Source organism: Cryptotermes secundus, unplaced genomic scaffold (assembly GCF_002891405.2).
Source record: "Cryptotermes secundus unplaced genomic scaffold, Csec_1.0 scaffold369, whole genome shotgun sequence".
NCBI classification, from domain to species: Eukaryota; Metazoa; Arthropoda; class Insecta; order Blattodea; family Kalotermitidae; genus Cryptotermes; species Cryptotermes secundus.
In genome coordinates this window covers 21,252-44,666 of record NW_019725844.1, presented here as the reverse complement: position 1 = coordinate 44,666, position 23,415 = coordinate 21,252, and the positions used below count along the sequence as shown (strand labels likewise).

At 39.9% G+C, this 23,415-nt stretch overlaps 1 protein-coding gene and 1 long non-coding RNA gene across 2 annotated transcripts; both read right to left on the bottom strand.

The window, feature by feature from the left end:
- Window positions 1-2,897: 2,897 nt before the first annotated feature.
- LOC111863682 lies at window positions 2,898-10,827 on the bottom strand. The gene is made up of 2 exons (XR_002842640.2): window positions 9,725-10,827; window positions 2,898-5,550 (listed from the first exon to the last, which is right to left on the bottom strand). It is a non-coding gene; the product is annotated as an uncharacterized LOC111863682 (long non-coding RNA).
- Window positions 10,828-15,444: 4,617 nt separating this feature from the next.
- LOC117282254 (peritrophin-1-like) lies at window positions 15,445-22,842 on the bottom strand. Its single transcript, XM_033751165.1, has 2 exons — window positions 22,765-22,842; window positions 15,445-16,823 (listed from the first exon to the last, which is right to left on the bottom strand). Exons 1-2 carry the CDS (start codon window positions 22,766-22,768, stop codon window positions 16,177-16,179), a joined length of 651 nt encoding a protein of 216 aa, XP_033607056.1. The 5' UTR covers window positions 22,769-22,842; the 3' UTR covers window positions 15,445-16,176.
- Between the last annotated feature and the right edge of the window lie 573 nt (window positions 22,843-23,415).

Sequence of the window (23,415 nt, the reverse complement as noted above, 5' to 3'; positions counted from 1 at the left end):
CACAGACCTAGTGTGACCGGGCCCATCAACTCCCGCCCCACACAGGCTTCATGTGGACCCCCCAAGGCGACTCAGGTGATATGTGGAAACATATCCTCGTGAAAATTGTGAAGAGTGAATATTCCAATGGGAAGCTTCCTTCTAGGCAATGCAATGTTTGCACAGTTCACAAAAAAGGAATATGTCTACATTGCAAGTTCTGTGTAATGCCACTTCACAAAGGGGGAGCACTTCTAGAAGCATTGATAAGTGTTCTCCAAAAATTTAAGTTCATAAAATTAATTAGATTTTATATTAATTTTTAAAGTGAACATTCATCTGAACTAGAACCCATCATTTCATCACGTATACCAGCCAATCATGTGACAGTATACACATTTCTTTCTTCTTATAACTGTCACTTACCTCTTCTGTGTACACAAACCAAAAAAGCCCGATAAGCTATGGGACCTACACTAAAACTTTTTGAAGTTCTTGAGAGTGTGCTGTCTTTCAAAACAGTCCCCAGACACATGGCTGGTTGATTTTTGCAGGTCTTACAATAGAATGTTCTTTTCTGGCTCCCTTGACCTTCCAATTGCAGCACACTCTTTGTGTTTCTGTTTTTCATAGTGATAGAGCAAGTGAGGTGCTTCCATCCAAAATATCTGCAAAAAGCAAACTCTAGACAGTACATCACCAAAAAATTGTATATGTGTTGTTCACTCACTTAGACCAGTAGTCTATAGTTTATAGCTGCATTGTGGATAATTATTGACTTACCTATTCTGTCCTGTTTGCTCAGAATGGTTGCTTTTTAGTATGTTACTTATTTTGTTGTGTGCATTCCAAATGGGAGAAATTTCCTGCAATGAACATTTCAACACAATTGGGAAGGGAGGGTATGTTTATGATTCTTGTTTCAGATTATACATGAGCATTTGTTATTTTTTTTTATTGTTGTATAACTATGTTCTGAGATAGCCCTTCAAGTCAGTATTGGAAGTAACTTGGCTAACAGTAATCTGGTACTCAGCAGATCAGTGTAGCAGTAATACTCGTACTTTAGACTTATATGCAGGAGATTCTTGTTTCTAATCTCCGCTGGGACAGCTCAGTATCCTGTCTGAGGGGTTGAACCTAGTTCCTCCAAGCAACTGCTAGAATAATACCTTTATAAGGCCTGAACTGCTGCCAAATCCTTTCCCATATGTTATGCACCAGTCCACCATTTGAAGCTATATAGTCTTATGGACAACATTATAAAATAATCAGTAAAAATGCACTCTGGTCTGCAAATTGTAGATTCAGCTGGCCTAGTAAGGCATAAGCTGGTGCAATGGGATTGCTGTGCATTACAGAGAACAATGCAAACAAATTTTTTAGTGTGTAACATGAAGAAATGTCTTGTTAGTTAGGTGTTTTCTGATGGCATAGATTCTGAACACCCATAGATATACATCACAGCTTGGATTTGTGGTGATAGGTTTCAAAACAGCACTACAAAATCTGATATTGTATGTCTACATGTAAATAGGTTTCAGAATGGCCATAGGAAGTCTGATATTATGTCACTACTTGTAAATATTTATTCCAGAGCTTTTGTATTCCTTGGGGATGTGTATGAAAATTGCTATAAATTCATCCAGAGCCAGATGTTTGAAAGTGATATAATATCTTGAGTAGGTGGCATTCAACAAGTGAAGAACATTACTTAGTTTCCATAGTGTCATAGTTAGGTCATCATTGTCAAGAGGATAGTCCTTATTAAAAAGTGTAGAAATCAAATCAGCAGGAACTTTCCTGTGGTAACCTTTCAGGCTGTCTTGTAAGTTAGGTGGTTTGAATAATTTGCCATAAACAGAAACATTTCATATTCAGTGACATGAGATGTGGAACTGGAGAAAGTCTGTTGTGTTGGTAGTAGTATTATTGATTGGTTACTTTCACCGTGATACACCTGAAAAATACAACATGAGAACATACAGAAGTGTCCTTGCCCCTAGGAGGGGCACAGTGTACCTCTTGCAGTTGGTGTCATTTATGAGTGGCAGATATTCCTGTTTCACTTATCAGATGTCTCCACTTTGACATTCCTTATGGTGCAAGTTGCGATAATGGCTGTTTCAGGGGCAGTTTTGAAGGTGAAACTTCTTGCCATGCTTGTAGATGGTGTCTTATGTTGGCACGTCATATATTTGTGTTCTTTTTGCGTTAGATTTTGACCTTATGAGGTCATCAGCATAATTGCTGAACTGTATTGTTTTTTATTTAATTTTTTTAAACTTGGTTATATAATGTCATTCTTGTATGTTGTGACCTCTTCTGGTTGTCAGTCATTCAGGTCCACTTGGACATCCACTGGTGGGATGAAACTTAGGGTTGTTATGATGTGTCATCTTCCTCCTCATCTGTTTTCATTAGTAGCCTCAGGTTTGCTACCAAGTGATAGTTCAGTCTCATCTTTGATACTTGGTGTCAGAGGCAGTTTCTATATTCTTGTTTCCTTGAGTGTGACACTTCTAGTAGGTGGTTACCATTATTTTGGGGAACATACTACCTCTATATTAATCTTCAGTGCCTGAAAACTTTGACCGCCTCTGTGGTCTAGTGGTCAGCGTTCCTGGCTACAGATCCAGAGGCCCGGGTTTGAATCCCAGTGCTACCAAATTTTTTTCAGAGAAGTAGTGTGTGTGGAACAGGGTCCACTCAGCCTTGTAATGATAATTGAGAAGCTATTTCAAGGAAATAGCGGCTCCGGTCTAGAAAACCGAAATTAACGGCTGTGGGGATTTGTTGCGCTGGCCATGCGACACCCTCTATCCGCAACATAGTTGGCACTAAACTTCACCGACATGTGGCAGTCACTCAATAGGTATGGTTCTCTTGCGGACTGAAATAATGGAGTTTTTTTGTCCCCCCCCCCCTGAAAACTTCATGTTTTGTGATCAGTTTTTTCCTGTCCTGTAAGAATGTGAACGAAAAAAGTGAAGGAACAAACTGCAATAGAACTGCTGAGTGTATATGACTGCTTTCTGCCAAATTTTAAAAGTGGGGCAAGTTCTGTCTTCTGTTTTTAAAATGGCTTGCAATAGAAACAGGTTTTGTATTCATAAAGAGATGTTACTGTGGGAGCTGACCTTGGTGCTTATTGACCAGAGAAGACTGAGTCTAAAGAATCTCAGATGGGTGTCATGATTTACAGTCGTTCCCGTTTTAAAGTTTTTTTTCCTATGTTATACATCTCAAATGAAGAGTCTAAAATCTGTTTTTCCCTCACATTTTTCCCAGTGCTTTCCTCTCTTCTTGATGTATTACAGTGGCTGACTAAACCATTTATGACCTAGTTCCAAGAGACACAGCGGTTGTTTTCTATAACTTCTGTCATGTTTCCAAGAAGACTTTCCAATATTTTATTACTGCTACCCCTAACGTTTCTCAAAAATGAATTCTAACTGTTCTCACCTTATACCACTATCACTCGACATTGTATCATCGCAGCTTTCACACAAGAGTTGAGTGAGATTGGAAAGTCATCAGTAGTGTAAGGTGCTTGGTACTTGCCATGTTATCAACAAAAAGTATTCTGCCTCATTTAATGAAGTAATATTGGCAGTTAATGATTCATAGCAGCACTGACAACAGACAGTCCCCGTCTCTGTGCCCTGTAGTAATTATGGAACTACATGCATGTAATGGCCAAGCTACAATAATATACCTGTATCTGTTCAGTGATATGAAAGGAGATACATTTATGTTAAATTGGTTGTTGGCAAGGATAGTAGAGGTGTTGTTTACACAGTGAACCGGAATTTTGAAATTATATTTTTTGATGGCTGTATGATTTGTGCCACTGAACTGTGTTAGTGCAGATCTTAATTTTGGACACTGGGAAATATGAACATTTGTAACATAAAAGCTTTTTATTTATATCTTTTTAAAAGTGTAAGTGCTGTGTGTAGTATTTTGTGTAATGGGTTGTGGAGTGTGTAGTGTGGTGCTGCCTGTAACTGGAATATTGGTGGCAGGATATTGCTGTGTGTTATATGCATTTCTAGCTCATGGGCTTCAACATAAAACCATTACAAAAATATATAGAGAAGATAAAATCAAGTTTTTTGACAAAATTACTGTTCTTTATTCTGTTTTCCTTTATTCACTGGTTCCTGAACTGTTCTCGGGGTTTTCTAAAGACAATTTTTTTTACTTCTAACTTCTTGACTTGTATTAAAATTACAAACTGAAAGAAAAAACCCAAAAGTATCTTCTGTTATTACTAGGTAATGAGGCACCTAATTCTGAGAGGGACTAATTAAATCTCCATAGAACACCTACTAATATATCTCTCTTAGTAAGACATACATGGAATAACCAATTTGTTTATGACAACATCTGGCACCCTGTTCTCATCCCACTTGTTTGCATGATCAGCAAAACATTTAGTGGGAATTCCTCCTACCCTCTGTATCAGATATTAGTCACCAGTTTCCTGTTCTTATGGTGTATGCTGTTGAAGATTTCATAGTTCCTTCTTTCATGTGTGTTTTCTATATATACAGTTGAAATTCAAATTGTCCAAACCTGGGCTATCCCAGTTTTTATCTTTTTATAATACATTGTTCTCTTCTTCCACTGCTGTACATTTAAGATATCTTTTGTCTCAGTTTGGTTTTTGTATGCGAGCATCCCACCACAGCACAATATTTTGTGTGTGTATGTGTGCATGCATGTGTTTAGAGGAGGAAGGTGTAGGTAAGTTTAGAGTTCACTTAAAATCTTTATACAACACACCTTTCTGTAAGAAAGACATTGATATCAAACAAAAAATCCTGAAGAGTACCATCTACTGGGTTATAATGCCCAATAGGTATCTGAAAGTTGACTGATGTTTTGGAGGAACATATCGCCTCCATCCTCAGGTTCGAAGAATAAGCCGAGCAAGATACCAGCGTGAAAGCACGAGGCAAGCAGAGCCATCAGCTCACCAGAATTATGGATTATATAGGAAGAAGGGTGGAAATGGAAGAGTGGGCCTCGGTTCCCATTCGCTTGCCCGTAGGACAGAATGAAACCTCTTAGCTGTCACACGGCCACCGAGTGGAGTGTGCGCGCGCTGAATGTGCAAAATCTTAATGTCCAAAGCCTCTACAAAGTGCTTCCAGTGCATGTTTTATGCAGGCCCATGTCCATTATGCTGGATTCAGCACATTCTATTTATGGAGCATCTACGAGTCTAATGACCAAATTGATTATTTTACATCTGTAGATTGGTATGTTGCGGTAACTGTAATTTTTATCCAACACAAATGTATTATGTATTATTAACTTAAGTATGGCAACTGTAATCACATCAGACTTATCAGATAAACACAGTAAAACTAAAAGATGCATTTGCATTGCTGTAAGACAGTAATGTAATTCATTTGCACTCTGTTCTTTTTGAACTAATTCCTTCACCTTTTGCTTCTGTTTCTTCCATTCTTTAGTCATCTTGGAAAGTTTGAGATTTGGTTTAGTAGCCTCTTCTTCTAGAAATACATAAACAAAGGACTCTTGCTAACTGTCTTCAGCCTGAAATAATAATACTTTTATATAAATATGCTGAAAACTTTCAACATCTTTGTTGACAGTATTAATTTTAAATCATGAGTTGTAAGAGAGTTAAAACAGCACCTCACAAGACCACAAGTGCTGTGTGTCTTACCTTTATGAAAATTGTGTGCATGGTTGAAGCATGAGTGAATTTTTAAACGTAATGTATTTTTAACTTCTATATAATGATTGACATGCATGATTAAAACTACATCAATATAAAGGATTAAATATATAAAAGAAATGTGTTTAATCCTTCCTGTAAAGTGTACTCGTAGCTTATATTGTCCATTTTAGGCCAAGATTATTTCTTTGCTCCTATCATAATAGAACATGCTAAAAATAAATGTGTCCCATCATTTCTAAAAAAAAAAGTAAAGGTATCCCTGTGACAGGCCATGGAGGCCCATAGGGTTGTGAGACAATGTTCCCACATTTTATAGACAATCGGCTCATAGATGGCGGTAAGGTTGTCAGCCCTACGCATCAGCTGCTCTTTACCCCCAAGAATATTCCTGATGCTCATATCTGTTAAAGGCTGAGTCGACTCCAGGGCCATAGTGCAGGTGGAAAGATTAGGTCAATTGAAAAAATCCAGTGACCTCATTGGAACTTCAACCCGCAACCTTCCAGCTCAGCCTCAGCCAACTGTGCTACTGTGTGCCCCTCCCATCATTTCTAACATACTAAAATCTCCCTTAAAACTTCAATATAGTGAAATTCCAGTTTAGTGTTCATACATTTAGTGAAACCTTGTTTTTAGTGAATATTTTTCTGGTCTCAGCTGAAGCCCAATGTATTGTTTTCTTGTATTTGGTGAATTCTTATTTACTACATAATCCACATATATAAGAAATTTTTTACCTTCGGGAATGCTTACCTCAATTTATCATGATTGATCAACACAGTAATGGACATTCACTTTCCTGTTTTCTGGAAATTATTAGTGCTTAATTGTAGTCTTTGACAAGTGACACCACATGTTGAATATGCATCAAAGCTTCAGCATCTGTGTTTTTTTTCCTAGTGGGGTGGGACTAAGTCCCTTGTACTATGGCCAATTCTGGCCTATTTTACCAACCCCAGATGATAGGTGAGGGTGACGGTGGAGCAATGGGTGGAATGAAAATTGGCAGGGGAAACCGAAGTACTCGGAGAAAACCTGCCCCAGTGCCACTTTGTCCACCACAAATCCCACTTGACCAGACCCGGGATCGAACCTGGGCCGCCGCGGTGGGAAGCCAGCAACTAACCGCTTGGGCTATGGCGCAGCCTCACATGTGACAGCTTAGTTGCTTAGATTCTTGTCTGAGGTTATGAGAGTCTGTAACTGAATAGTGAGGAAGTGAGACAGGAAGCTGCACTGCAACCTGAACAGAACAAACATTGAAAGAGGGATAACAATTCTAGAGGTGGGGGATGCAAGAAAATGAATAAGAACCCACCTCTGAATTTCCAAAAAAAACCATGGTCAGGTTCAGCAAGTAACTTCATGCCTCATCTGGGGTGGGTGAGGATCTGAGCAGGGGTAGGCCATCCCCTTGTCAATTTAACATTGGAGGACAACTGAATTAGTTTCCAAAAAGAAGCAGCAGGAATGCAGATCACAAGGGGAAGTATTGTGGACTACAAAGCCATACAAAATTTCCTCACTGAGGTTTTCTACATTTTACATGAAAGCAGATAAACCTACTGAAACTGTTATCAGGCATTTGCCAGGCAATACTTCTACATAGGACAACACTGTAGCCCTCTGGGACCTGGACTATGATGTCATCACGGTAAAACAGATGACTGACAAAAATTCCACTCTGGAAGGAGGGGTCACACACATCTCCCTCCCCCTCATAGTTATGCTAACAAGGAATCCAGACACCACTCTGTAATATAGTTACTGGGTAGACCTCCCCAAAGGGGATCACTGAGCCAAATTACAGGACGTTTCCTGCCCAACAATAGTCTCTAAATTTCCTGATAGAGGGGGGAAGCATTATAGACACCGCTAAGCAAGTGGCCGAACTCGCTTTCTCAGCAGGACTGATGGTATGCACCTTTTATCGGTAGGGTATAGAAACTCGTAGAATATCATAGAGGGAAGCACAATAGATCAAACTGGTCGCGGTGCATGGGGAAACCCACCCTCTCTAAATAACTAACTAACTACTGGGTAGACCACCTCCACAGCTCTGTGCTTCATGGGAACCGGTGCGCTGCTTGCTGCGAGGTGCATATGAATTTTGCCGGTGAATCGGTAACAATTGGAATGAAGGGAAGTAATTAACTTGTGGACCACTTGATGGTATTATATTTCACAACAATCAGTGTGGTTCATGCATGGAAATGTGTATGATTTGATAGCAGTAGGCAGCAATTATCAGCTCCATTAGCCATTTGTTCTCAACTACAGTTAGTGCACTGTGTGGCATGTCATGGTGCTGTATACTAAAGAGCAATGTGTATTTCTGTATGTCACCCATGTGAACTATGGATCTCCTAGAAAGTGTTGGCAACAATTTCAATGTAAATTTCATGATGAGTTCCCAGCAGATAAACAATTCATAATTTGGTGAATATACTTAGAACAACAGGATTCTTAGTAGACAAGAAACAAAAACATACGCGTAGAGTGATGACAGGAAATGCTAGATGACATAGGAGCCAGATTTGAAGATACACATGGAAAATCACTGAAACTTCTACCTCAAGAGATTGGAATGTCAAAATCTAGTGCAAGAACACAATGAAGCCATCCAGTGAAAATTGGTGTCTGGTGTGCTGTAAGTGCAAGAATGATTGTTGTACATGTTCTTTTTAACTACACAATTAATTGAAAAAAATACCTGCTTGTAGAGATGATGGCATTATCAACACCTGTGATCTATAAATTGTAAATATATCATTTCAAACATTGGCCCTCGGGCATGCAGATTCATCTGCAAAATTAGTATGCAGCAAGCAGCGCACCAGCTGCTGTTACGCGCAGAGCCATGGATCCGGTCCACACAGTAAAAACATTTTCTGTAGAACATGTAGGAATAGGAAGTAGGGCATTGAACAGTAAGTCCTTGTGTTGTGATGGGGATGTAGCATGAACATGGAACTGGATTTGGAGTTGAAATTGAGATCAGTGTTCCATAATGTTAGTAGCTGTTGGCGTTTTGATTATTTTTAATTTCTCATGCAATAAGTGTAAAGCTACATGTTTGACAATAACATTTAGTCATGCTTAATATTTGTCCCTCAGTCTAGAAAACCGAGATAAACATGGCATCAGTGAGAATGTACTCGTATGTGTCTTAAGCCCATGAAAGTTACAGCTTCTCTGAGTGTTGCTGAACTGTTGTTCACTGAGGGGAAGGAACTGAAACTTAATACTTGCATCAAAAGAAGCCTAGATTCAATTTGTTTCTAGTCTTTACTGAAGTCTGGGCATGTGTTGTTTCAGTGTAGTAGGACTTAATAAATTGTCTTTAACAAATTATGAATAATCATGGAATGCATGTTGAAAATTCAGTAGGAAAATTTAAGTTTACATCTTGCTATGGTTTCCACAGATAACCCTTCCATTGCTACACACTTATAATTCAACATAAAGAAGGAAGTTCTTGTTACCTGCTTCATGTTGGTTTCATACGTAGCTTACTCTTTGACCCTAATGATGGAGGTGACTATTTGTTGACTTTTAGCTAGTTACATGGCATTAAATCCCAGAAGGCAGATCTCTTCAAGAGAAACTTTGGGTTTTAGATTTGAGCAGAATGTTTAGGATACAGCAATCACTCGCTCACTCACTCATGGAGCTGAGCACTTCTTGAGAAGCTGCCAATTGTGCAGCTACTCAAGAACTTCCCAGCATTTTATGGAACCTGAAGGTTCATTACTGTTTTCACAAGAGCCCTTCACTGGTCCCTATCCTGAGCCAGATCAATCCAATCCATACCACCCCACCCTGTGTCTCTAAGATTCAGGAGCAGTGCCTGTGCAAGACGATCAGTAATTTTAAGTTTCTAACAAATGATGATGGTGGTGTTAATGCTTAACAAATTATGTATACAATTACATAACTGTAACATAATTCATGTGAGGTCTAGTGAAAGTACGAGTAATTATGGATAAAGGACATGTGTGTTTCGTATTACATTTAAAAGCATACTTGTTAAGTTCAGTATCCTTTCGGAAACTTTACAGTTTGTGTTCACTGTAAAGGCAAGTCGCGGATTTTAGAGATTACACTGCCACATGCTGAAATAATATAATGTGTGTAGGTAGGAAGTAATATTTTCTTGTCTCACATGCCTCGTACATCAGTCAGTGCTTCTGCACACCACAACTATTCTCATTTGTAACGCGGTGAGCCACACGTCTTTCATTCACCTACGACCGCTCTTCTTTCGTATACACGCGAGAAACACAAACAGCTGTGTTATGTTGGTACAACTGAAAGGCGTACTGCAAAACAATCGCTGCTAAAAAAGAAAGGCGGGACCGAATAACGTGTTTCCCGTCAGGTAAAGCGTAGGAGTGCAATTTTGGTTTTGGAGTGATAAACCGTGGAAGTGTATCGTCTAACCAAAATGTATAATTTTCCACCATCTCACAGTCATGTGGACGAAGACTGAAATGCTGTGAAACGTTCTTGCATTGAATCTTGGTCACCAAATGGCCTAATTCTATTTCGACTGGTGTTTCCAAATTTGGTTCGGACTTTCGTTCCGGCCGTTGAAGACAAGGTCCTCCTCATTGCAACGGTATGTAAGTTATTTTCATTTTGGAATGTTTTAACGAGCGTTTTTGTTTGGCATTATATTATTATTCGTTTGGGCTTGCTACTGCCTCATTTAGGGTTGCTGTTTGACCATAAAATGGGGTAACATTGCGATCTAGGTTGACTTGCAATGTTACATAAGTTTTGGTCACTTTCTGGGTCTGGAGTAGGTAGACGGCTGCAGGTGGTTACTAGATGTATTATTTTTGGGTTTTCAGTATGAACCGAGCGAGGCGGTCCGCGGAATTATTTTGTTGCAAATGCATACTTGAAGTACTGAATTACTGTATGACATGAATTTAGGTTTAACTGATATTAAATACTTGCTATTTTGGAGATTTAGTCTTTTTTTGTGCTGAAAGATATGCTTGGACACCTCGTTCCATCTGGGGGGGCAGTGTGAATGCAACGATTGAAACGGATAGCTGCAGCTACCGTCCCCAAGTAGTAGTGGTAAGTAGGTATAATAAGGGAGGAATTGCTAAAACTAATTCAATCAAATTTGTAACCTTAAATATTACACGTGCTGTTTGCTACATGTGCTTTAGTGAATGAAAAAGAATATAAAAATAATATATTGGGTGTATGAAGTCCTTTCTTTCTTTCGTTGTTATTTGTTGTTCATCAATCATAAATGGGTTTATTATCGAAAAGTAACGTTTGGCCTTTTTATTGTTTCTGTTCTTCACAAAATTCATAAATCGATCAATTCGGGACACCATGGTGCTAAATAAGAAAAAATAATTGAATATTAATATGTATTCGCAAGATTTACATTATAAATAAGTAGTTTCAGTATATCAGTAGGTATAGTTAATTTTGAGAACAGACTTGGGCGAAAAATCGACGATTTCAGTGGTATACACATACAATACTTGAAATATGCAAAAAGAAAAACTAACAAGATGGTTTTAGTACTAAAACAGAAACATCATTTTGCATTCTCCAAATTTGCATTATATAATTTTGTTTCAAAAATATATACTGTATAAGCAAGGAAGATGCATAATTTATTCAGATGTTAAAATTTGCTCGTAGCTGATAGTAATATTATATTTAATGTCTTTTTATCATATTCCTGTACTTTTTCAAGGATATGCAAACAGATTGATTTTGAAAGAATATAACGTGCTTTACATTCCTTTAGAAAAAATTTCCATATATTTTCAGTCTTGGCCATTTTGTGTGACCTCCCTGTAGGAGATTGGCAGTAAAAAGTATAGTCTGCATGGCTGTGATTTCTTTCCATCCATTCTTTCACATAGTTTTCTGGATTAAATTCACATATTGGATGACCAACTAAAGAAACGAACATCAAAGCAACTGCTATTTTCAAAAGCAACAAACTTCGAACATGGGAAATGTCAGTGTTCATGGTTCTGAAAGACCAATCGCGTTCCGCGGTAGATATGAGTGCATTAATAGCTGCTGCAAGTTGCAGAAATTCACAAGGAAGGATGTTGCGGTCCTCACCAATAGAGTATTCGCGGAATCCACGAAACACACATTGAGTTCTTCAGCCAGCCCACGAATCTGGTTATCCCCAAAACAAGGATAGGTTTCCTTAGGCCATTCTGATCTATCCCAAATATCCAGGTTGTGAACCAATTGCGTGTCTTTTTTCCGATTCGACAAAGCGCCACTTCCTAAAGACAAATGAGCTCTGGTAGTAAACATATGAATGCATATGTTTCCACTTAGCTTCTGAAAGAAATCTTATGTACGTTTCCAAATTCAAATATAATTGTTTGAAAATCTTATTTATTTTGTATTTCTTCATAAAATTAATCGGGGTAGTTTGAGTCATTTGTCGAAATACGTGATATTTTACAGAAATTTGACAAAGAACCTGTGGTAGTATGAGGTGGGCAGGGCATGTAGCACGAATGGGGGAGACGAGGAATGAATACAGGATATTTGTGGAAAAGCCAGAAGGAAAAAGACCACTGGGAAGACCAAGGTGTAGGTGGGTGAACAATATTAAAACGAATCTTAGAGGGATAGGATAGGATGTTATGGATTGGATTGATATGGCTCAGGATAGGGACCAGTGGAGGGCTCTTTTGAACACGATAATGAACCTTCGTATTCCATAAAATGCTGTAAAATTATTGAGTATCTGCAGAATTGGCGGCTCCTCCAGAAGGGCTCCGCTGCATGAGTAAGTAAGTAAGTACCTCTGGTAGTGGAACTTCAATGACAGATGTTCCGGTTCGGTCTTGTCATCTGACATGAGTTCCATATCCTACACAAAATTCGCGTTAGAGTTTCCTTTTGAGGCCTGCATATTGTTCGCTTTCTCTGCTCGTTCGATTTTGGTCTGTTGATGCTTTGTGTAAATGTTTGTATAATGCTGGATAATTCTTTTAGATATAAAAAAACTCCGTGACCTGTATTCCTCAAGCGAACTATACCGACCGAGCGACCGCCGCTTGTCGGCGAATGCCAACTTTTGCGGATAGAGGGTGTCGCGTGGTGAGCGCAGCGAATCCCCACGGCCGTTAATCTCGGCTTTCTAGACCGGAGCCGCTATTTCCTTGAAATAGCCCCTCAGTTGTCCTCACGATGCTGAGTGGACCCCGTTCCAGACCCACTACTTCTCAGAACATCCGGTAGCTCCGGTAATCAAACCCGGGACCTCTGGATCTGTAGCCAGGAACTCTGACCACTAGACCACAGAGGCGGTCATTCGGATGTATATTAACATTTTAAATTCCAGTGGTTCTACTGTTCTCTGCTGGTCTTATGTAAATATCACTGAACTATTTACACGTATTTGCAGCTACTTTGTTAAACTGGATTGTATTTCGTTATAATTTTCATAAAACAAGAAACGTCGCTATGTGTGATGAAGATATGGTCTGGAAGAATCAAAGATTGTTCTGGTTGAATACTGACCATGTGAAATATTTTTTTATGGACTGTACCACTGTCGCCGGTGACGCATGCAGTGCAACAAAGAAGAAACCGCGTCGCAGCTCTTTGAATATGAGGTTTGCCGCGTCTTAACGTCTCATGTTGTGTGCAGATATAAGAGGTGTAAGCCTTTGATATCATTATCTACCAAGCTATGTTTCCGTCCCAGCTGTGAGTATTCGTAAGTTCAAGACTGAGGTCAGCAGTGAAAAATGAAAGACAACGAGAAAACTTATTGAAGTCACTGCATATAAAGTACGCGTGATAAGCAGGCGATTGAGCATGCTTCAGTGGCGGATTACTGTATGCGTAAAAATAACAATACAAGTGCAGAATTTTCTGCAGGAAAATGGGATATTTTTATTTAACTTTATCAGATTTATATTCGCTACTACATATTCTTCACTGTATTATACTCGTATTTTGCAGAACGCTTGTTGGGGTGGAGTCCTAGCTTCCTTAGACACGTGTCACACTAAAACTGTATATCTTCTGCATCCTTTCACTTTTCTTTTGGAGTAAACTGCACGACCCTTTGTTGCCTCCCGCATCATGTGCCTGAAGTAGGTGCCATTTGCCATTCAGACAGTCCTCTACATGTGTTGAACTTGGTCTTCCTCCTTTTTCGTGTCATTTTGTTTGGAAAGTTTCCTGCCTGTCCTTCAATCATTTTCTAAGGGAACTGCAGGTGAGACAAAGGGGGAAGCTTTGCTGACTGCCGGTTCATGTTGTGCAGGGATTTCTTCACTTATATACCTGTTAGTTTCGGCAGTTATTTCTTTAAACAAATTTGCATTAAAATATACATACTTTCTTACCATGAAGTTGAGCCCTTCTTGAGGAGCCGCAAATTCTGAAGCTACTCAAGAATTTCCCAAAATTTTATGGAACCCGAAGGTTAATGACCGTGTTCACCCTATCCTGAGCCAGATGAATCCAATCACTCCCATCCTATCTCTCTAAAATCCATTTTAATATTGTCCACCCACCTACGCTTTGGTCTTCCCAGCGGTCTCTTTACTTCTGGCTTTCCTACCAATATCCTATATATAGGATATCTCAATCACCAGTGATTAAGATTAGCTCTTTCTAAGGAGCCCAACTGAGTAGGCGTCTTCCTTTCTCATCTGAAGACGGAAACAGATCCAGTTTTCGAAACGTCGGGTCCTCCATTGCCTAGAATTCCGGACGATGGAGAAAGTCCAAAAACCCAGTAATTCTGTGTGTCATCCACCATCGTCAAAACCCTTTAGAATAAAAATAAAGTTGTAACTGTCGATCCCCACAACTATACCCAGGCCTATATGGGGGGAGGGCATTTGGTTCAGGCCTCTGCCATAGGGGGCCCAAAATATGATATTATTTCATTAAAAATAGAAAATTGAACCAAGACTGTGGGAATTTCGTAAATCGTTCTCATTACTTAAATTACAATTTATTTTAATAAATTACAGAATATGCTTTTTTAAATCAGTTATTAAATATATTCATATAATCATTTAGCTTTCTGGGAGAGGTGGGGGCCCCACATTTGCAACTTGCCCGAGATGTATCTCTCCTCTCTCAGGTTCTGATGACGTCCACAGGAACGAATTCCGAAACCTGCATTGTAATAATTTCCTTTACAACATGTATTGGTCGTTCCGTGGGCCCGTCTTCTGATCTGGACCGTCCATCTGGTTGTGGCGAGCCTCAGATGTGAGACCGGACCAAGTCACGTTGCGTCCGGCTTGCTCACACGTTTTGTCTCCAGGTCCTACTGTTCAACGGATTTAAACTACCCCTGGCAGGTCTACTGGTTATCTACGCCAGAAGCTGTTAGGCGTGATCATTTCGGCCCATGTGTGCCCAACATAATCTCCAATTCACATTAAATCAGATGAGAGTCGTATCATAATGAAAGCCCGCTTATAGCGAAAGTAAACTATTCGTGACAGGCCTGTAAGGTATACACAGTATATCATTAAGACCCACAACCTTTATCTGAAACATTTTTATATATATATATTTAGCACCATTACCAGAAACGAGCATGAAGTCTATTTTATAAGCCTCTTTCAGGGATTAAAACTTTTGCTTCCATGTTTCTCTCTGACGTCCCTGGCATCTGTCTTTCGGTTTATGTTGGCAGTAGCAGCTGTAACATTGGGTTTCCAGACATTCTTTTCAAATGTTGTAGCCNATATATGTATATGAAGGAAAACGTGTGGAGATTGTTCTATAAAAGTACAGGAACGTTTGATTTTGGGATCTCCCTATTATCTGCGTTTAATATTTTCATAGAAGTGTTGAAATCTCTTTACTTTCTATTAACACTATTTCTTCTCTCATACATATTCTGCAGCAGACTCAATTTAAAATTTTCACTTGTTGAAATATTCTATTAAAACGTTTTAATATCTAAGGAAATAAAATATAAATTATGCCTTCATGAAGTGTGCTGTGACCTTTGCGACAAAACATTTTGACATAGACGCAGGCGCACTTCAGTACAAGCAGTGGTGATTTTCTTTTTCTTTTATTCGTGAAGAAAAAAATAATTAGGAAATGTGTGCATAAAGTGACAATGTTGCATCGGCTCGTTGTGTTTAATTATCTCTCAATCCATAAGAGTTACGGAAAACACATTGGACATAAAATGTATGCTTTATTCTTCTCTGCAGCTTTTCTTGACTAACGAGATAAAAGACAAAGGCTTTTCGAATCGGTCGAGATAGGGTTATCCTTACAACCAGAATAACCACGACATGTTATTCCAAACTTTGTTATTAACCTTTTATTAATCAGTTTGTCTGTTGAGCGGGTAAACTATCTAGAAGAATCTGTGTTCAAGTCCACCAAATTTCTCTTCACAAACATTCAGAGTCAACAAATCCTTTGCGTTTTGTCCGAAAACCACCACTGAGTACCCCTTTCCAACATTGTTACAGATGACAACGATTGCAGTCAACATTTTGTGGAAAGTCACACTCTTTAGTTTTATTACTGAAGAAGAGAGTGCTTGGACAGTAAAACAGAACCGGGTTTCCCCAGTCGCATATGTAAAAAGCATTGCATTGTGTTGGATGTGGCAGAAGAATTTTTTCGTCATTTGTAGGGGGACATGAGGGTTCCTTAGCGGGTGTACAAACCTCAAAAACCGGGTCAAAATACCAGTATGATGGGCATTCAAAGAGTTGGGCTTCACCTTGGTGACATCTGTAGAACTGCGAGCAGTTTCTTGGGTTCGACACCAGATAGACGTAGTCGAGGGCACTTTGGTCAGATGGACAAGCTGGAGGATCGGTAGAAGCAGTCAGCCTTGTCGTTATGAGCGGAGTGCAGAGAACCTCTTCAGGGTCTTCACACCTCGCAGGTGAAGTTTCGCTGTAGTGTAGTTTGTTAGGGCACCGCAGCAGTAGCGCTGGTATCGTGTCGTTCCGGTTGCACTGGAAGAAACAGCTGCACTCGAACTGGTGGGGTATGAGAGCTGGTCCCGGCACGGGGCAGCTCACAGCAGGGGACTGTGTGGAAGCTGTCAGGGATGTTGCCAATAGCAGCGCGACGGACATAGCCGTCAGTATCCATGAACCTGGAATGTGCGGCAGTCGTAATCAGCCTTGTTCGTTTACGCTTCTCTGACATGCAAACCCCCACCTCTTCAGCACACTATACTATATACAGAATGCCCATAGAATATGTTTAGTGCTTCAGAGTGTTATAATTTCGTAATCATGCTACATGACACTAGTTAACGAGTTACTGGTATCTTAGGGGAAAAAAATTTAAATTAATTATAATATTCTGATTTATAATCCAAAACAACGATATTCCAGTTACTTCGCAGTTTTGTGTACTGAATTTGAGCCGAAACAGAGCTTTTTAACTCTCGTATTCTTTCTTAACTTTTTCATAATTTTTATCAAAATTACACGTATGTTCTATTATAGAATAAAAGTTTATCATAATTGAAATAACGTGTTTGTGTCAAGTTGCATGATAAGTAGAATGTACTTCCACATGTCTTGCGTACAAAAATACAGAATAAGAAGATAAGTCGTGAACGTTACAACTTTGTGAATGTCATTAGATTAGATTAGATTTTGCATTAGTAACATTTCACGTGTATAACGTGAGTTCGTAGCCTGCGCGACATCGACGTATATGGATTTACCGCAAAGGAAAACATTGAATCTTTTACTGAAGACGCTTGGTATGTTTGTAAAGGTGGAGGAAATTAAATACTCATGTCTTGTCATCACAGTAGAAGAGAAAAACATAATGCTATGGCATGTCTGATGAAAGCTAGGATTGTGAACGTAGCAGAGACAACCGTTCCTAGTGAACGACTCTGCAAACACACCCTTTGCTAGGCGATGGCACAATAAACACCATTCCGCAACAGTATTGACGTCACGCAACGACAGAACAGCTGTTGTCGACTTTGTTTTCTGTGTGGTCCGTGCTGAGGCTATATAACGATTAATAGCTGCTATTACGAGAGTCTAGAGAAATTAGAAGAGTAGGAGGTTGGTGTGAGATAACCGCCAGCCTGAAAGGACGTGATGCCCAGAGGAGAGGAACGTCTATTGTTGGATGACGTTACCAAGCAGAGCAGTGAAAACCGTGACTGAGAACACTACTCTGTGTGTGATCTCTGGAGTGTAGTCACGAGTTGTCTAAGAGCCCAATAATTCCGATTATCAATCCAAACCCCGTCTATAATCACTTAACTCGTGATTATATGACCTTATAGCTAAGGAGACCTTCGGAAATGTGACCGAGCTGAGATATTGGAGAACGACAGTAGCAAATCAAAATTACATCCACGAAGAATTTAAGAATACATCAGATTCTTGGAATCCTTACTTCCATTTGATTCACAATTCATTATCTTCCCATACCCTACACAAGAACGCACAAGGCCTAAAAAATACGACTTCAGCGGTTATTGTGTAGGGATGTGAAACTTGGTCTCTTACCCCAAGAGAAGAACAAAAATGAAGGTGTGTGTGGCCACAGAGCTAAAGAGAACATTTTGGATCCGCAAGGTTGAGGAGGTAAGAGGATCACGCTTTGAGAGATGAGAAATACTGTAGAATTTTAGTGTGAAGTCCTGAACGGAACTTGGATCGATTGCAGGTTCTTGTGGACCTCATAATTAGTAATCAGGGTCCGCAAAAGGCCGAAGATTTCTTGACTAACTGAGCGAATATATGTTTCCCTAGAGGGGCAGAGTTCCATGGAATTAATCAAATGGCCGCACTGCTCAATCCAACTGAGTAGTAAAAGCTCTTCCCCAGAATTGAATTAGCCTCTCCTCTATCCGACATCTACGAAGAGGAATCCTATGAAGTACCACAGTGCTAGTGGTCAGAGTTCCTGACTACAGATCCAGAGGTCCCGGGTTCGATTTCCGGTGCTACCAGATTTTCTGAGAAGTAGTGGGTCTAGAACGGGGTCCACTCTGCCTCGTAAAGTTAATTGAGGAGCTATTTCAAGGAAATAGCTGCTCCGGTCTAGAAAACCGAGATTAGCGGCCGTGGGGATCCGTTGCGCTGACCACGTGACACTCTCTATCCACAAAAATGGCACTAATTTCACCGACAAGCGGCGGTCGCTCGGTCGGTATAGTTCGTTTGCGGACTACAGGCCACGGAGTTTTTTTGTTTTTGTTTTTATTATATATTCGTACATTAACTTGTGATGTGGTATGCCTACTGAATGGAATGCATGCCTTATCTGACGAGCTATAAAGTGTATAATGGCTCGAATGTGAATATTTCACCCCTAAGCATGGAATCTACCTGCTTGACCAACATTTCAAGATGCTAACAGAATGTTGACATTTACTCTGTATTTTCATAATAACTGTGTGAACGAAACTGCAGAAACAGAAATTAATTTATATTCTCCATCCTGTAAGTCTCCTGTTCTTCACAACTTGGCATCAGCTATGAATATCACCACTAGCTTCGTAGTTTTTGCTACATGGTCGTAAACGAGAGGACAACGTAAACACCTGACGATGGTCCTTGTGAGACCGAAACATGTCTTGCAGTAGTGGGAGAAAGTCATGAAGTAGGAGTTAAACCAGAAACCACACGAAGAACTGCACTGAAGAGTGTGTTTGTATACATATATCAAGAGAGAATATTTTGATCAGTCCAGAGCCTTTTGTCTTCTTGTCTGCTGTCTAAGAACATAAAAATTAAAATATACAAAACTACAATTTTGCCTGTAGTTCTGTATGGGTGTGAAACTTGGTCTCTGACATTAAAGAAGGTACATGAACTGACCGTGTTTGAGAACACCGTGTTGAGGAGAATATTTGGCTCGAAGGGAGATGAAGGAACAGGAGGCTGGAGAAAACTACATAATGGCAACCCTTCATAACATGCATACTTCTTCAAATGTAGTTAGAATGATGAAGTCAAGGAGGATGAGGTGAGCAGGGCACGTAGCACGAGTGGGAGAGAGGAGATGTGCATATAGGATATTGGTGGGTTAGCCAGAAGGAAAGAGACCACTGGGAAGACGAAGGCGTAAGTGGGTGGACAATATTAAAATGGATCTCAGAGAGATAGGATGGGATGGTATGGATTGGATTGATCTGGCTCAGGATAGGGAATGCTCTTGTGAACATGGTAATGAACATTCGTGTTCCATAAAATGCTGGGAAGTTCTTGAGTAGCTGCGCAATTGGCAGTTTCTCAAGAAGGGCTCAGCTCCATGAGTGAGTGAGTGAGGATAATATTAAAGTACATCTTAAGGACTAGAGTAGGAGAGTGTGAACTCTATGCACATGGCTCAAGGTATGGAATAGTGGAGGGCTACTGTAAACATGGTACGTCTTGATGAACCTTCGGGTTCCGCGAAAGGAAATTTCTTAAACTTTCTTTCTCAGTTTGACACCGATTTCTCGTATAAATTTACTTATAAAAACTGTAACCTTGTTTATAACATAAAAATCCGCATTGTAGCATTACGCCCGTCTGTCAAGAAACATTTCTGTGTGACAGAAATGATCGCCATTATCTTATCGTTTTATTTCAGGTGACGTAATCTCGATGCTTGGCTTCTCATTTATATTTTCAAGGTCTACTTTAGTTATTTATATGCACTGACTCTTGAAATCATAGACTTTTCTGCTTCAAGTATTAGCAGTGCCATTATACGTTATTCTTGGGCAGTTACTCGACCACAGGAAATATTATTTCGTAATTATAAGATTTTTAACACTTTTCATATAAGTCTGTTTCATGTTGTTCTGGGTCTGACACATGGACCCCGCCATAATATTTTCAAGGTGGTAAAAGGGGCGGGCAGATAATTTTCTTGATAATTTTCTTACAAACTTGAATTTAAGCCATTTAAGAATGTTCCGTCCGCGGGTTGTAGGTTTTCAATTGTTAAACGCTCTTCTATTCGGAGTAGAAGAGTGACTTTCTAAAAATAATTTTAATATTTAGTATGTTTCCATCCTTTTTCAATTTTTATTTCTCCAGAAATCCAATTGGGGGGGGGGGGATTTTTTTGGCTCCCCCCCAACCCCCCGCTGCATGCACCCACGTTGGTATCAAAGCTTCGGAGGTACACACTGCTTCCATCTTTAATTGTTACCGCGAAGTCGCAGGCATATTTTCTTCCGAAACATTGGTTACCACCCACAAGACTAAGATCCGTATATTTACCTCCGCGAAGTACGATCGTACATTGTTCTTTATTGAAATGCATGCAGTTCTCAGTGTTCATTGCACATGCGCCACTTATTAGTTTTCAGTTATATATGTATGTCTTTCTCAGCGTCATTTTCCTCATACTTATGCCTGCAACTTTGTACTTCATTATATATCTCTTTCCGATGCTTGTCTGGCCATCCAGCGGTTGACAAACCTTCTTTACTCTGTAACTAGCCAAGAGTCGAATCAGAGTTGAAACACCGAACTTAAAGCCGAAGATATGACGATGTGCTGCCTGGTCAAGGGTTACCGCACATTTTGGGGGACGGTGATAAGAACGTATGGAGCAATGACGGAATGATATCTGGCAGGGGAAACCGGTAGAAACTCAGAGAACCTTCTTTACTTGGACTACCACGAATCTCACATGAAGTCACGCAGGATTGAACTCAGATCTGCACATTGTGAAGCCGACGGCCTTTCAAGAACACTAAGGAAAGAATTAAATTACTACTACTGCTGCTGCTGCTGCTGCTACTACTACCACTACTACTACTACATACAGTGTAAGAATTTATAGAAAGAACTTAAGATTCCCATAAGCGGCCTCCATAGTCCGTTCTCACCTCATGACTCAAGGTACGCGGGTTCAAACCCGGCGGAGGTCGTGGAATTTGTAAGGGCAGAAAAATTCAGGGAACAAGTCCTCCGGGAGGGACTTTAAGCCGTGGGTCCCGTGTCGTAGATTTACGGCACGTAAAAGATCCTCATCTATGAGACCTCTGAGCAAAATTAGGTAAAAAATTTCCCGCCCAAATAGTTTCCAATGCCTCCGGTAGAGGGGCCAAACTCGCTGGCTGAACGGGGCTAATAGCAACCACCAGTATCGGAAGGGTATGGCGACTGGTAGAATATCAAAGGAGGACGTACAATAGATCAACAACTGGTCGCGGTGCATGGGGAAAGCTACTCCCTCCAATAATGAATGAATGAAGATTCCCATCAGTCATAAAACGCATCAGTACTTATGTCGTAGTTAACAAGAGATGTGAATTTATAGTTGCGCAATTAGTCATCTATTTCTGGGAACAGGCCATAGGACCTAACACACCAAAGGAAGAAGAATGAGTTATTTATTTCTTTGCATAATATCGCCCAGTAAGTTACACATTCCACATACATTGAATTTGTCAGTTGAAACCTCAAATTTTCGGAAATCTGCCATGTTTGTTGTCGTTAACATGTGAAAGGGGTTCATAGATGCCCATTTCCGATGATTCACTGCTTATAGGCGTGAAACCGAAGGATAAATATCAGCTGTATGCTGTTACCCTACGTATTTCAGAAACATTCATTAGTTGGCGTTAGTGTCGCTCTCAGTTTAGAAAGTTACGCGGTCTCCATGCTGGTATTATTGACGTCAGTATGTTAACAAAGGCAGAGTGTCGTGTCTAGAGGCGTGATTTTTGGATAAAATATAATTTAAATTAAATTGCCCGCAAGCTATTAAAGGGGACAGAGAGGCGGACATGATTCCATAAGAATATTTTACCTTATATAATAAGGAAAGTAATCCGGAGAGTAATAATAATAATATTTAATATCAAAGATAAATACGTGTCTCTGTTTCCTATGAAACGTCTGCATTGTTAATGGGTTTCACCGACGTTACTTTGGGACTTGGTTCACTGTTGCATTATTTTAATTCTGCAGCGTCGACAGGCAGTGACATTTCGAAGATTGATCATGGCCCACTAACTGTTTGATGAAAATTTATGAGATAAATATCTTATTCTGGTACAGTTTTGTATTTCGTCTTAAATGATTCAGTTAGTTTAAGTGGGTACTTACCCATAATTATGTCCTGTGTAGAGAAACGCGTCGGCTCCAGAGATTTGCTTTTACGTTCTAAATCTTAGGCGGTTTCTCGGATTTGATATGAAGTAGCAATCTGCCATTTGATGTATCTGACATTGAAGGCGTGATAAGCGGCTTATCAGATTCTCAGGAGAACAGTTAGTCGGGACACAACAAATTATATTCCTTACGTCTGTTTCCAAAACTGAACTAAAACTATCAAAATTACTTTTCCTTCTTGGGCGCATAGTAAAGCTGCCGATATTCCTACTTAATAAAATATTATGTCAGGAAGACGTATGGGGAGTGGAAGAATAGCTCCACCGTTCTCAAACTCGGCTCTAGATGGAGGTGAGCATCCATTGAATAGGAGGCTGGGTGGGCTTCAGAGCAGGTCTGGAAAAAGTCTCTCTCCCTGTTGGGATTCGAATCCCAGCCGTCCAGGTCGTAACCTGTCGCTATTCCGGCTCCTGATATAATACTTAGCAGCTCCCCTATCATCTTAGTGAAACTAACATTTCAGTTGCTTCATCCTGATTAAGATTAATAATGAGTACTTGATCAGGTAGGCCGGCCACGGTAGCCGAGCGGTGTAAGGCATGTGCTGTCTTCGCTCGCTTGGAAACCGGGATCGTGGGTTCGAAT